The sequence below is a fragment of the Cebus imitator genome, unplaced genomic scaffold, assembly GCF_001604975.1.
Source record: "Cebus imitator isolate Cc_AM_T3 unplaced genomic scaffold, Cebus_imitator-1.0 Scaffold386, whole genome shotgun sequence".
In the NCBI taxonomy this organism is placed as follows: Eukaryota; Metazoa; Chordata; class Mammalia; order Primates; family Cebidae; genus Cebus; species Cebus imitator.
The window spans coordinates 651,047-666,299 of record NW_016107701.1 but is presented as its reverse complement, the minus strand read 5'-3'; the positions used below and the strand labels follow the sequence as shown (position 1 = coordinate 666,299).

The window sequence follows — 15,253 nt, the reverse complement described above, 5'->3', positions numbered from 1 at the left end:
TTTGTAACACAAAGGATAAATGTTTGAGATGATGGATACCCTATTTATCCTGATATGATTATTATGCATTGGATGCCTATATCAGAATATCTCACATACCCCATAAATATATATACCTACTATGGACCCACAAAAGTTAAAAAATTTAAAAAATATATCATGGCATGTTCTTGCCCACAAATCTGTGATGTGTCCTTGTTAGCCAGAAGATAAATGAACCCACTCTCAGCATCGCGTTCAGGCCTTTCTTGTACTGCCTTAGCCCTGCTTCTGGCCTCATCCACTGTTTCTCTCTCCAAAACCTAGTCCCAGGACACAAGATGACAGATATATATCCTGGCCTTTCTTCTCTTCTGTTTGTGCTATTTTCATCCCAGATGCTGCTGCTCTTCCTTTTTTTTTTTTTTGCTCATGGACTTCCTGCTAATCATTCAAGGTCCAACAGAGATGCCATTTCCTCCAGAACACCTTCACCATCCTTGCCACCTAAGAAAGGCATATCTAAGAACTAATCTGCCTCTCTGCTCCCATTGTTCTTTGTACAAACTTTTTTTTTTTTTGAGATGGAATCTTTCTCTGTCTCCTAGGCTGGGGCGCAGTGGCACGATCTCGGCTCATTGCAACCTCTGCCTCCCAGTTTCAAACAATTCTCCCGCCTCAGCCTCCCGAGTAGCTGGGATTACAGGCAACCTCTGCCTCCTGTGTTCAAACAATTCTCCTGCCTCAGCCTTCTGAGTAGCTGGGATTACACCACACCCGGCTAATGTTTGTATTTTTAGCAGAGACAGGGTTTCAGCATGTTGGCCAGGCTGGTCTCGAACTCCTGACCTCAGGTGATCTGCCTGCCTCAGCTTCCCAAAGTGCTGAGATTAAAGGCATGAGCCATTGCACCTGGCCCTTTGTACAAACTTCTACAAGCATCAAACACAATGAGTCACTTTTCTGCTACCTAGTGCCTGACACATGCTGAGTTACTCAATATTGAACAAATAAGTGAATGGGTGAATGAATGAATGGGTGAATGTATGAATGAGTGAATGTGTTAGTCAAAACTAAGCACACACACAGATGCCCAAGGCCCTTTCATGTCTTACCTGGAAAGTACAGAAGAGGTTGCAGGTGGATTTCAATTTACTGATATGAACATGTGTTGAAGGTCTACTGTGTGCCACGGGGTAGAGTGACAAACAACAGCGTGCAATGATACTTGCCTTCCAGGGCCCATCATTTATTAGTATCTGGCCACGGTGAGACTCGGTGGGGATGCCATCGGAAATGAAAGGTAACCAATTCTCACCAACAAACGCTCACTGCCAAGGAGTGAGCTCTGTCTCTGCAGCATGGAGATCATCCTCACGTGTGTTGTACATTCACCACAGACAGGCCCGCTGATGGGGGTAGGTGGAGGTGATATACATAGATGATGTCACGTATCTTGACGTAGATGGAAGGGACACTGGGGCTGACTGCTCTTCGTTACCTGGTAGCACCAGATGTGTCTTCCACAGAATGGATCATCAGGAAACAGGGCTTAGTATCACCCAGGTACCACACCCCCCAGCATAATTCCAACACAAAGGCCTTTAGGGGGCATTTTTGTGAGGTTATTTTGTTTGTTTTGGATTTGGGAGTTTCCAGTCTGAGTATGGGTATGTCCTTCCCCATCCCCCAATCTGCACCCTGGCCTGATCCAACTTGAGAACTCAGTAACAGAAAGTAAAGTTCTCAGGCCTCATGATATTTTATGCCAAAAGAGCAAGTTATGAGAATTGATGAAAATTCTATGCAGGTCAGGAATCCAGAACCCCGGAGAGAAGGGAGTTGCTTTATATAAGCAGTGTTAAGAGGGGTAAATCCTTGAGTAAGATACTCCAAAAAATCCAAATTCCTCTATGCCCTTAGTTATTCTGTGAGCTGTCCTTTAATAATGTGTGATGAAGTCTGCAGGCCAAGGTGTCATGAGGATGATAATACTTCAAATGTGTGTGGAACTTTATAGAACATGGTGTGCTTACATATCTGTTTTCTCATTTGATCCTCGCTGAAATACAGGATCTTGTCACTTTTTTACATACAGGGGAATGGAGATTCAGCGAGGTTAAATAACTTGCCCAAGATTACACAGGTATTAAGTGACAGGGCTGAGACTTGCACTTAGCCAGCAAGGAAACACTAAGCAAAGCTGGAGGTCACCAAGTTTATTTTACCAGATTCTAAACATCACAGATGTACTTCCTTAGGTTATGCCTTTTACACACAATTAATCCAAAGCCCTATCCTGTGCCATAAATTTATCCTTTACACAGATAGTTTCTCATCTGCTTACACTGTTTTTTTTTTCTTTCTAATAATTGTTTTCTCTTTCTGACTGGGCACTGTGGCTCAAAGCTGTAATTCCAGCATTTTGAGAGGCCGAGGCAGGAGATTGCTAGAGCCCAGGAGTAGAGAGCAGCCTGGGCAACAGAGTAAACCTCTACCTTTTTTTTTTAATTAGCCAGGTGTGGTGGTGCATGCCTGTAGTCCCAGCTATTCAGGAGGATGAGATGGGAGGATCACTTGAGACCAGGAAGTTGAGGCTGCAGTGAGCTGTGATTGTTCCACTGCACGCCAGCTTGGGTGATAGAGTAAGACTATGTCTCAAAAAAAATAATTTTTTTTTCTCTTTCTAATAAGTTATCCCTCATACTTAAAAAATTAATTTGTATTTTATTAATTGCTATAGAATGGGCATACATTTGGAAGTAGAACTTATGCCTGGAACTATTTCCATACTGAAACCTGGCAGTATGGAGTGGAGGTGAGACTTGGTAGAAATGTAATTGGCAAGATCCGTTAGGATGAGACTGTAAAGGTTCAGGGCCAGACCAAAGAGTTTCTATTGGCAGCTATGGCATAGAAGCCTTTTTCTCTTGAAACTTTTTATTGGGAAAAAATTTCAGAACATTTGAAGAAATTGGAAGAATACAGTAGATATCATTAAACCCTCTCCTTACCTTCAACATTTAGACGTATTTGCTTTACCATGTTAACATTTCCATTTTGCAAGTGAGGGACCCAAATCTCAAAGAGATGAGTGACTTACCGAGGTCACACAGCTAGGAAGGATAGAAGGAACTCAAACCCCTATCCACCTAAGGATGGAGCCCTCTTTAGCACTGGTTTTCTAAATCCTGGACCCCGACTGCTTTTGACTTCCTTGCAGGCTTGCTTCAAAGTCATGACTCTTGGAGCCCAAGTCCTGGTAAGTTGGATTTAGTTGGTTTGGGGATTCTGATAGGCAACTAGCACAGATAGGGGACCCCTAAAGCACAGTGAGATGCTCAGAATGCCTGAATCCAGGCCCAGGCTCCTCACTGGTTAGATGGGGGCGACATCCATCCCAGTCTCACCCGTTGGTTTTGAGGGTCTGATAAAGAGAAGTGTGGGGAGAACCCATGGCAAATGCTAGTGTTGTATGGCACAGACCATAAAGCCAGTGTGCTGCTTAGCCCAGGACTGAAAGCCAGTGGTCCTGGAATGGCCTTGAAAGTGAATTTTTATTTCTCTCCCTCTATCCCATCAGCGTATAGAGACAACAGGTAGTGGTTTCTTTCCTGCTTTACCCAGGAGGCAACAGGAGGTCAGAGCCACGTCCTGCCCCAGAGGAGGCGGCGGCCATGGGTGAGTGGCCAGTGGCTGTGGTTTAACAAATCCAAGCGCAACTGAGTTCAGGCCATTTCCTAAGCCACAGCTGTGGGTTTTCTGGGAAAAAAAGATGGAGCTGGGCAGCCAACTGAGGAGACACCAGAGCTAAGTGGAAAATGCCAAACCAGCAGGCAAGGGTGATCCCAGAAGGCACTCCCGCATCACCTAGAGGAAGGGAGGCTGTGTGGGAGAGTGGAAAGCACACAGAATTTGGGATCAGCCTGTGCTTGAATCTCAGCTCCACTACCTACTAGCTGAGGCACTGTGGGCAAAGGATCTCTTGTGTCTTGGTTTCTTCATCTGTAAAACTGGGGTCATGACAGCACTTGTTTCACAGGGTGAGGACCAAATGAGACGTGTGTGACTGCTTTGTAAACTGTGAAATGCGACAGATTTTGTTCTACATGGACCTCCAGGCTGGGTGTGTGGAGGAACACAGGAGGAGTGTGAGAAGCAGGCCCTGCCTTCAGCAAGCATGCAGTCTAGCAGTGATATGGTTTGGATCTGTGTCCCCACCCAAATCTCATGTTGAATTTTGATTCTCAGGGTTGGAGACAGGGCCTGGTAGGAGGTGACTGGATTGTGGGGGCGGATTTTCCCCTTAATGCCCTGGTGCTGTTCTTGTGGTAGTGAGTTTTCACAAGATCAGGTTGTTTAAAAGTGTGAGGTCCCTTCGCCTTCCGCCATGATTTTAAGTTTCTTGAGGCCTCTCCAGAAGCAAAGCCGCTATGCTTCCCATACAGCCTGTGGAACCATAAGTTAGTTAAACCTTTTTTTTTTTTTTTTTTTTTTGAGATGGAGTCTCACTCCATCATGCAGACTGGAGTGCAGTGGTGCGATCTCCATTCTCTGCAACCTCTACCTCTCAGGTTCAAGCGATTCCCCTACCTCAGCCTCCCAAGTAGCTGGGATTACAGGTGTGTGCCATCGCACCTGGCTAATTTTTTTTGCATTTTTTTATTGGAGACAGGGTTTTGCTATGTTGGCCGGGCTGGTCTTGAACTCCTGACTTCAGGTGATTCACCCACCTCAGCCTCCCAAAGTGCTGGGATTACAGGCATGAGCCACTGCGTCCATCAGGTATTTCATTATAGCAATTCGAGAATGAACTAATACAAGTTGGAAGGCAAGACTCACTCACAGAACTCTTGGCAATGGTTGGTGCTATGGGTCAAGCTTGCTGAATAAGTGGAGATGGGGGAAGGAAGGAGAGCTGGGCTGTATATCCACATGATGCCTCTGGAGGACAGAAGACTTGGGCAGGGCCTGGTGGTTAGGAGTTTTAGGAGTTCAATAGGCAGATGATAAAGATTCTCATTCTGGGAGGGAGGGAAATCATAAAGGAAATAGTCACAGAGATGATGATTATACCTATAGGCCACTTTATATGCCTTGTTTGATCCTCCTAGTACCCTCTTGAGGTAGGTTTTGTGATTGTTATTCCTAATTCATAGGTGAGAAACCTATGCTGAGAGAGGTTCAATAACTTGCCCAGTGTCAGGCTGCTGGTACATGGCAGAACTGGGATGTGAACCCAGATTCCAAGGCATGCACACTTAGCCATTTTCTATTTTCTCCAAAAGCAGGATGTTCCAGAGATGCCTGTGTGACTGCATTGGGCCATGTCTTTATCTGTCCAGCAAACAATAACTGGGCACCTCCTATAATGTGAGCCACTCTTGGGTGCTGGGGATGGAAATGAAAGGCAAGGCCCCTGTCCTCCCTCATGGGGATTTAGTACAGTGAAGACAGGACATGTAAGGAAGGAATTGTGGTGCAGCTGGCTCTCTGCCAGAGGCATGTGCAAGCTGGGAGCAACTAGCTGTGTGTTGGAGGGGAGGGAGGTCTCAGAAGAAGTTCCAGTGTGTGTTGGAACTGGCTGGGGAGGGGAGCAGGAACTTGTCAGGAAGCCTGTTCCAGCAGAGTGAACTTCAGGGTGGGGATGGGATGATGAAGAGGTAGTAGGGATGGAGCAGAGGGGAGCTGGCAGTGGGTAGGAGGTGGGGCAACAGGGCCTTGAATGCCACACAGAGGCAGGCATTGGGCATGGGCCAGCCTGGAGACTTGTGGGGAGGGGCTGCCTGTGGTCCCATCTACAGTGTGCAAGGAGAGGGAGCCAAGCACCCTGGAAACCTGTCCACAGAGGCCTGGCATGGAGCGGCTATCCTTTCTCAGGTTGCCCAGTGCTACCTGAATAATCTAGGGCTGTGCTTGACACAGCCAGTGAAGATTGGTAGGCAGCTTCCTTGTCCCCACAGCACAGCCCTGGCTAGGCCTCTGCTTTGCTGAGCAGAGCAGCCTCACTCAGCAGCAGGCATGCCACATGGCAACTGGAAAGGGCACCAGGCTGGGAGTCCTTGCTCAGTGACCTTTGTAGTTTCTTGACGTCTCAGAGCTGCTCTGACATGAAGGGACTAAATGATCTCTGAGGTCCCTTACAGCCGCAACATTGTGAGTCTGGGGGTGAAATGGGGTGGGAAGAGGGAAAAAGGAAGCTGAGTGGGGAGGAGGAGGTGGCTATGTGAAAGGGCATGCTCCTCAGCTGAGTGCAAGTGATTCACCATTCAATGGGGATTTGATCCAAGCTCCCGGGGATGACTGTCAATGCTGCATCCCAGAAAAGAATGAGCAAACATAGCTGCTGTTCTCCAAAATCTCACTGGGTGCTGCTCCTTACATAAACCATCTCTGTCAATCACAGAGCAACCCCATGCCCTCATTAGTAGGTATTGCCCCCATTTTATAGATGAGGCTCTCAGAGCTCCAGTGTCTTTATCCAATTTTCGTATTGTAAATGGCAAAGCTGGGATTTGAACCCAGATTTGCCTGACTCTAAGCCTTCATCTTTTGTACTTTACTGCATAACCCCTCAAGGGTGTCTTCATCCTGCTCAGGCTTCAGGGAATGCTGTGCTGGGCCCACGGGCCATGGGTCCCCCACCGGATGACCAGCTTCTGGTTGGCACCACAGCAGGCACCTCTAGCCAGATCCCCCAGGACACAAAGGAGCATGTTGGCCTCTCCCATAGGTACCTCCCTGGTGGGATGAGCTGGGTGAGTTTGTTTTGACAAGCAAGGGTATTTCTGCCGCCTGGTGGCAGGCAGGCCCTGGGCTGGGCAGTGGTGACACCTGTGGGAATGTGACCCCTCCCTCCAGCCATGCTTTGGAGGTGATGTCAGGTGTGTGGGTGAAGTATTTGGTTGAAGTAAATGAAGCTAAAGGAGAATGGCAGGAGTAGGGAGTATGGATAGGATCGGACTGCCACAGAGGGCACTCTGGCTTGGACCCAGCAGCCTGTGGTTGCAGCAGCCTGTTCTTCCTTCCTGACCTGGGGCCAGGAGACATGCGCCTTTACACATCCTGCCTTACAGCCCAAAGCAGTGGGAATTTTCCCAGCCAGCCTGGGAGGTTATGCCATCTTGAAACTGCAGAATCTAGAGCTTGAAGGGGCTTTGGATGCCATCCACTGCCTGACCTAGAGTTGGGAGGCTGAGGCCAGGGGAAAGGAAGTGGCCTGCTTAAGCTCACATGGCCTTGGGTGGTGGAGCTGGATCGGCAGTTTTCCAGTCCGCAGGCCTGCGCTCTTTTTCACCACCCTGCTCTGTTGGGGGAAGTAGGAAGCAGAGAAGTTTAGACCAAATCCTTGGGGAACTGCTACTTTACTGCCCTTAGCTTCCTTTTGGACCCTCCCTTAGTCCTGTTCCCTCTTGCTCCATCCCTATCACAGCCCTATGGGAGGGGTGCACTCTGGAGCCCCTAGAGGTGGTGCGGGGTCTCCGTGGGGCAGAAAAGGAGGAGCCTCTGGCCCCGGGTTATTTCAATTCCTTCCCTGAAATATTAACGGAAAATGCACGATGCAAGACGCCACAGGGGGTGCTAGGAAGCTTAAAACCAATTTGAATTTTCTGGGAGAAAAGTCTGCCACCTAGGAAAGTGGCATCACCTGTGAGAGACAGCCTACAACTTAGAACTGCCAGCAGGCCAGCATCATCAACACTGAGGTGTTAGGGCACAGGGTCGGGGGAAGCTCAGTGAAAAGTTAGGGAGTTAGCTGGGTGTCAGGGTGGCTCACATCTGTAATCCTAACTACTCAGGAGACTGAGCAGGGAGGATCACTTGAGCCCAGGAGTTTAAATCCAATCTGGGCAACATCTCATCTCTTTAAAAAAAAAAAAAAAAAAGAAAAAGATTCTCTCTGTCTCTCTTAAGTAAGGGAGTAAGGAGGTAGGGTTGAGGGGGAAGATGCTCTGAAAATGAAGAGGACTAGGGCAGGCATTCCAAGCAAGAAGAACAGCCAGAGTGAAGGATGGAGTTGAGATGTCATTCTGGACATCTGCCGGGAAAGCAGGTAAAGGCAAGGGATGGGTGGTGAGGCTGGAAAGAGCCTGGGGCGGTCAGTGCCTTGACTACCTCAAATATTAGGTGGGGCATTTGGGTTTCTCTGCTGGTCAGTGGGATCACTGAAGATATTTAACCAGACTCAGTGATGTGCTGGGGAGAAGGGGATTGGACTACCAGGGAAGCCCCACCCTGTTGCTCCCCACTGATATGACATTGCACCATGGGCAAATCATTTCACCCTGTGAGCCTCCGTTTTCTCATCTGTGAAATGGAGTTGGTAACAGCAGCTATCACTCAGCGTGGCTGCAAAGATCACCTAGAGCACAAGCATCAAATTTGGCTTAGTAAATATCTTGTAAATATTAGTCTCTGCCCTCTGTCCTGGCTGTCATCAGGTCAGTAGTGGAGCCTGGGACGGCAAGAAGGAAACCTGTCTGAAAGCAGGAGGAGCTTCAGATTTGAAGGCCCAAATCTCCTGGCCAGCCTAGAGTCACCTTAATGGCCTGGGAAGGAAGCAGACACATTGTTGGATGGCAGGGGGCCAAGGCCTCTGTTTACTCCCAATCAGGGCAGGTCTGAGTCTGGAGGAATACCTGGTCCAAATGGCCCAATAAGTGAGTAGTGAAGGTGGGGTCGAGAGCCCAGGTCCTAACCACCCAACAGAGAGTTCCTGCTGCCCCACGGCCACCTTCCAGCCTGAAACCCCCTACATCTCTTTATCCAGACACAGCTTGGGTGTTCACCCTACCAGGACCTCCGTTTTCTCATCTGAAATGAGGACTTCCTGCTCAGGAGCTCCTGAGGCCAGGGATGAGGTCTGGGGCTACTCACTCGTGTGGAAGTATCACCAGAAGAAAAGGCACCCTGGGGTGGGACGCAGGTGCCAGAGAAGGAAAACAGTTGTGTCTGACCCAGGCACAAGGTTGCTCCATGTTGCTAGGCCCACGTGGCATTGCTGCTTCTCTCTGGGATATATATATAATTATTATTATTTTTGAGACAGTGTCTCTCTCTGTCACCCAGGCTGGAGTACAGTGGCACAGTCTTGGCTCCCTGCACTCTCTGCTTCCCGAGTTCAAGCAATTCTCCTGCCTCAGCCTCCCGAGTAGCTGTGACCACAGATGTGTGCCACCATGCCCAGCTAATTTTTGTATTTTTTTTTTTTTAGCAGAGTTGGGGTTTCACTATGTTGGCCAGGCTGGTCTCGAACTCCTGACCTCAAGTGATCCACCTACTTTGGCTTCCCAAAGTTCTGGGATTACAGGCATGAATTAATAAGACCCCTGAGAAGCAAGGAAGGGGAATCATTTAGTCTAGTGGTTAGAGTTAAAGGTTAAAATTCCTAATGAGGAATAATACAAACTAATGTTATAGTCTTGGTTTCTTTTCTCTTCTCTTTTCTTTTCTTTTCGACAGGGTCTCACTCTGTTGGCTAGGCTGGAGTGTAGTGGCACAATCACAGCTTATTGCATCCTGAATCTCCTGGGCTCAGGTGATCCTCCCACCTCAGCCTCCTGAGTAGCTGGGACTACAGGTGTGTGCCACCACACTGGGGTAATTTTTTTGTTTTTGTTTTTTTTTTTTGAGATGGAGTCTTGCTCTGTTGCCAGGCTGGAGAGCAGTGTCGCGATCTCAGCTCACTGCAACCTCTGCCCCCCAGGTTCAAGCGATTCTCCTGCCTTAGCCTCCTGAATAGCTGAGACTACAGGTGCATGCCACCATGCCCAGCTGATTTTTTGTATTTTCAGTAGAGACTGAGTTTCACCATGGTGACCAGGATGGTCTTGATCTCTTGACCTTGTGATCCGCCCAACTTAGCTCCCAAAGTGCTAGGATTACAGGCTTGAGCCACTGCACCCAGCCACGCTGGGGTAATTAAAAAAATTTTTTTTGTACAAGTAGGTTTTTGCCATGTTGTCCTAGCTGGTCTTGAACTCCTGGGATTAAGGGATCCTCCTGCCTCTGCCTCCAAAAGTTCTGGGATGTCAGAGATGTCTCAGGGCGTGAGCCACCACACCTGGCCAGTCTTGCTTGCTTGCTTTTCTTCCTTCCTTCCCCCCTTCCTTCCTTCCTTCCTTCCTTCCTTCCTTCCTTCCTTCCTTCCTTCCTTCCTTCCTTCTTTTTTTCTTCTTTCTTTCTTTCTTCTTTCTTCTTCCTTTTTGTAAAAGAGGAATAATAGCAGCCATTGTGTAAGGTAGTTGAGAGTTCAATGAAGTATAAAGTATGTCACATGTTTGCTTAGCACTGGGTCCTGTATATGGATTGCAGGGGCTTAATCAGTGGCACCTGTCTTCACTCAGGGCACATTTATTGAGCACCTGCTGGATATCAGGTTCTATCCAAATCTCTGGGGAGATAACAGGAACAAAACCCTTAGGCATCCCAGTAGAGGGAGACAGATAAGTAAGCAGACAAGATCATCAGAGTAAGAAGCACTACATTTGGGTATTATGGGGTACTTTGGGAAGTGGGGAGGTGGTAGGGAGAGAGCAGGGAAGACCTTCTGGATGAGGTGCTTCCTTTACTGAAATGTGGATAGGAACTAGCCAGGTTTGGAGCAGGGGCAGTGCAGGGAGTGTTCCAAGCAGGAGAGAAGTCATCTGCTGTGTGTTAGGTTCTTGCGGTGGGGCTGAAGACAGATGAGACTCAGGTGGGGAAGCATGGCCTTGCACTGAGGTTCTTTTTTTTGTTTCATATATTTTTGTTGTTGTTGTTGTTGTTTTTGAGACAGAGTGTCATTCTGTGGCCCAGGCTGGAGTGCAGTGGTATGATCTCAGCTCACTGCAGCCTCTGCCTCCTGGGTTCAAGTGAGTCTCTCATCTCAGCCTCCTGAGTAGCTGGGATTACAGGTGTGTGCCACCACGCCCTGCTAATTTTTGTATTCTTAGTAGAGATGGGGCTTCATCATGTTGGCCAGGCCGGTCTCGAACTTCTGACCTCAGGTGATCCCCCTGCCTCAACCTCCCAAAGTGCTGGGATTACAGGCATAAGCCACGGTGCCTGGCCTGTCCTGAGGTTCTTATAGGCCAGAGGAGAAACCATCTTTCCTGGACTGTGTTCCACAGAGGTGAGCAGATGTGAGAAAGCAGACGTCTCATCTGTCAGGATTGCCTTGGAAATTTCATCGTCAGTTCTTCCCCTTCACCATCTCATCCCTGCTGCCCCATGGTCCTGGGGATCACCAGGTCTGGTGTTTCCGTCTCTGCCCACTGTGGCTCCCACCCGCATTCAGTGTGGTGTGTGTGGTGGTGTCCTGGGCCTCAGCTATGGTGGTCAGGAGGGCTGCAGCCATGGCCCTTCAGCACTGGAGAGATGTCTCAGGGTTTTTTCCCTGGAAGAGATGAGAAGTTCTTAAGAAGAGGGTGCAACTGCTGCCCTGGAGATAGTGGCCAGAAGGGAGGGTGCAGCTCACTGCATGGGGTGCCAGGACACTTGGGGTCCATGGGCAGCCCCCAATGGGCTGGTCAGGGGTGCTAGAGTGGAGCCACCTTCCTGGATTTTATCCAAGTCATGAGCTGACCTCTCCCACTTTCATGCTCCTTTCTGTATAGCCTAAGGATTTGTTCTCCCTTGGGGAAAGACTGGACACATTTTCAAAACAGTATTGAGAGTAATCTCCAGAGGGGAAGAAGAAAAAAAAAAAAAAAAAAAAAAAAAAAAGCAAAAGGAAATGTGTCATTTATTTTTTTTAAAAAAAGGAAAAAAAGTGGGGGAAGGCCTCAGCCAGCTCCCTTGAGTGGAAGTTTCCAGTTGGAAGGTCACAGAGACCATAGGCAGCCAGGGGCACCTGGGGAAAGGCATCCATCCAGATTCAGTATCAATTCAGCTGACAGGGTCACCCTCAGCACACCAGCTGCTATGCTCCGCACTGCAGGGGCAAAGCTGCAAAGATCTGAATCCTCCCTCCAGCTGAGGACAGCTCTGATTGGGGAGCTATGGCAAAAACAGCAAAGGACTGTGAGACAAGAGAAAGCATGCCAAATGTCATAACAGAAAGGTTCAAATGAGCCTGATGGGGCCTGGAGGGGGGTGGGGCTCACTCCTGGGGATGTGGAGGGTGCTCAGGGTTGCTGAGGAAGGTCTTCAAGAACACAGTGGGTTGAGTTAGACTTTGAAGCCCGGCTAGGATTTCGATGGTCAGAGACTTAACAGAAAGCTTTCTGGATAGAGCAGATGGCGTGAGCAAAAGTGCAAGGTATGGAAACTCTTCAGTGCTTTGAGAAACAGGGATGTTTAATTTTCTTAAATATTTATTTAATAGCTTAATGAAGATATAATTCACATACTACACAATTTACTCGCTAATGCATACCATTTACAAAGTTAAATAACCAACACCACCATCATTTATAGAAAATAGAAAAGAAACCATGTACTCCCCATCTCTCCACTCCCCTAGTCCTACGCGACTGCTAATCTACTTTCTGTCTCTGTGGATTTGCCTATGCTGGATATTTTGTATAAATGGAATATTTTTTGTATAAATTGAATATTTGTATAAATGGAATGTTTTTTGTCTTTTGTGACTGGTTCTTTCCCTTAGCATAATGTTTTCAAGGTTCATTGCTGCTATAGCAGGTATCAGTACTTCATTCCTTTTTATTTTTATTATTTTTTTAAGACAGAGACTCACTCTGTTACCCAGGCTGGAGTGTAGTGGTTGCAATCTCGGCTCACTGCAACCTCCATCTCCCAGGTTTAAGTGATTCTCCTGTCTCAGCCTCCTGAGTAGCTGGGACTACAGGCGCATACCACCACACCTGGCTAATTTTTGTATTTTTAGTAGAGATGGAGTTTTTGCCATGTTCTTTACCCACCTCAGCCTCCCAAAGTGCTGGGATTACAGGCGTGAGCCATCGTGCCTGGAAGCACTTTATTCCTTTTTACTTGTTTCTTTGACTTCATTCCTTTTTATGGCCAAGCAGCATTCATATGTGGATTCAGATGTGATATGGGTGTTCACATCTTGTTTATCCATTCATTTATTGTTTCCCCTTTAGGGCTATTGTGAATATGCTGCTGTGATCATTTGTATACAGATTTTGTGTGGATGTGCGTTTTCAGGACATTTCCTGTAGCACGGAGCAAAGGAAAGTTGTGTGGAGTGGGAGAAAGTGGGTGAAGCAGAGGGGCTTGTAGTCTGAGTGGTTGGGTAGGAGTGAGAAGGGAGAGGTCAGGTTCCCACCGCAGCCTCACTGGGAGTCCGGGGTGTGCAAGGGCCAGGCCCATGGGTGTGTGAGGGGCTGTCCCCTACCCCGCATCCACCTACATTGTTGTGTCAGACCTGGCAGCTGCTTGCTGGGCTGGAAATAGCCTGAGCAGCTGGTATTTTCCCTGGAAATTGGGTGCATTTTTTCCCGTGACCTGCTGAGGACCAAAATTAGTTAAACACCTAGAGAAACATGGGCCACACGATTAGTCCAGAGGAGGGGAATGTTGTCAACAGGAAGTTGGCTGGCCAGGGGAAAGAGGTGGTCAGGAAGACCAAGGTCAGTAAGCTGAGTATAAACAGAGGCTAACCTGGGATGTCCCCGCCCTTTTCACACTCATACAGCAATGCTGGGTTTGTTTACAGGAAATGCTGCAAGTATCTCATTGACCCCTTTTGACAGATGGGAAAACAGAGACATGGCATTAAAGGGATCTGCCACTCAGAGACAGAAGAGAGATGAAGGCTGGAGTCTTCAGTTCTGCTGTGAGCAGAAGATTTAGTAAAACCCAGGCCATGCCCTCAATGCGTTGCCTGTCTTTGAGTTCACAAAGGATACTGAGGACACTAAAACAAGGAAGAGTTTATGCTCTTTCAGCCTCCTAAAAAGAACATCAAGTCCCACCCCAAACCCCAAAGCCAAACATAAACTAGGCTTTAATTACTGTCTCTTCTTTTCTTTCCTTCCTGGTTTTTTTTTTTCCTTTTTGTTGTCCAGCCAGAAAACATTATGTTGTTAGACAAAAATATTCCCATTCCACACATCAAGCTGATTGACTTTGGTCTGGCTCACGAAATAGAAGATGGAGTTGAATTTAAGAACATTTTTGGGACGCCAGAATTTGTGGGTAAGTTTTAGGCTTGTTTCTCTCTCAGCTAAGAATCTGGCATCAAAGGTAGAGATCCCGGGAAGAAACCTGTGTCTGGGGCCATGGCCTCTGGGCAAAGAGATGATGCCTTGAGACATCCCTAGAAACCTAATGGGTGGGGGAGGAAATGTCTTGTTGGGCCTGTGGGTGAGGGCCCAGGTGTAGGCTTTGAGTGCTCAGTAGGGTAAGGGCTGAGTGGGGCCCTGTGGCTCTCAGTGGGGCTACAGCCTAGGCTGTTAAAGCCTTGCAGCGCTGGCCCCACCTCCTGCTCTTAGATGAGTTTATTCTTATGAAGATTTAAAAATACCTCGCCCTCTTGAATTCCCATAAACTCAACCTTCTCTGAACTAGCTTTTGATTTCCTGAAAAAGGAAAAGGAAATAATCTGCCAAATACCAAATCCACCCACTCGCCTCTCCTCTATGCCTGGCTTTATGTCATGTATGGGGGTGCCCAGCTCCCGTGGGGCCCTGCCTGCTTTCTCTTCCCTCTGTTTCTCTCATCCTTGGTCCAGGCCCCTGCCCATTCTGTACCCCAGAAGCCTCCTTTTAGGACTTGGGCCAGAGGTTGGGATCATGAAGAAACAGCCTGTAGGGAGGGAAGGAATGAGCGCTGAGAACCACCGTCTGCTTATCTGCTTCGGGAGTTGAAGTGGTCTTGGAGATAGAGGGTGGGCATGATGTCCTCAACATCTGGATGCTAAAACTTCTGACCACAGTCAAATCAAAAAGAGAGACAGAATATATCAGACCAGCCACCTGATGGATTTTCAGGCTCTGCAGCCACTATAGAATACTGCTCAGAGACCCCAGAGACCCCAGGGCAGGGAGCCTTTGCCGTGTGCCAGGCACTATGTCTCATGATCTACAGACATTGTCTTAATTATCCTCAAATGGCTTCCTGAGGCAGGGTTCATTATTTTCTCCAACAAGTGCCTTGTTTAAGGCAACACAAGGCCATGCAGCTGAGATGCAAATACAGAACCAGCCAACAGCAAAGCCTGTGCTCTTCCCATTATGCCAGGTTGTCTTTCTAAGAAAACCGTACAATGACAGAGACATAGAAATATGAAGAGAGGATGAGCGAAAGAGGGTAGAAAGAGGAAGCCTATCATAGGTCTCTTTGGCATTCTAAAAGGTGGAAATAGAGA

General features: G+C 47.9%; 1 protein-coding gene across 5 annotated transcripts in view; it reads left to right on the top strand.

Annotated features, from left to right (window-relative positions):
* The window catches only part of DAPK2 (death associated protein kinase 2), a 125,531-nt gene that overhangs the window by 82,792 nt on the left and 27,486 nt on the right, over nt 1–15,253 (top strand). For all 5 annotated transcript variants that reach the window (XM_017508117.1, XM_017508122.2, XM_037731196.1 and 2 more), the window contains one exon: nt 13,953–14,082. In XM_017508117.1, coding sequence (XP_017363606.1) covers nt 13,953–14,082 — 130 coding nt within the window. The remainder of the gene's footprint in view (nt 1–13,952; nt 14,083–15,253) is intronic.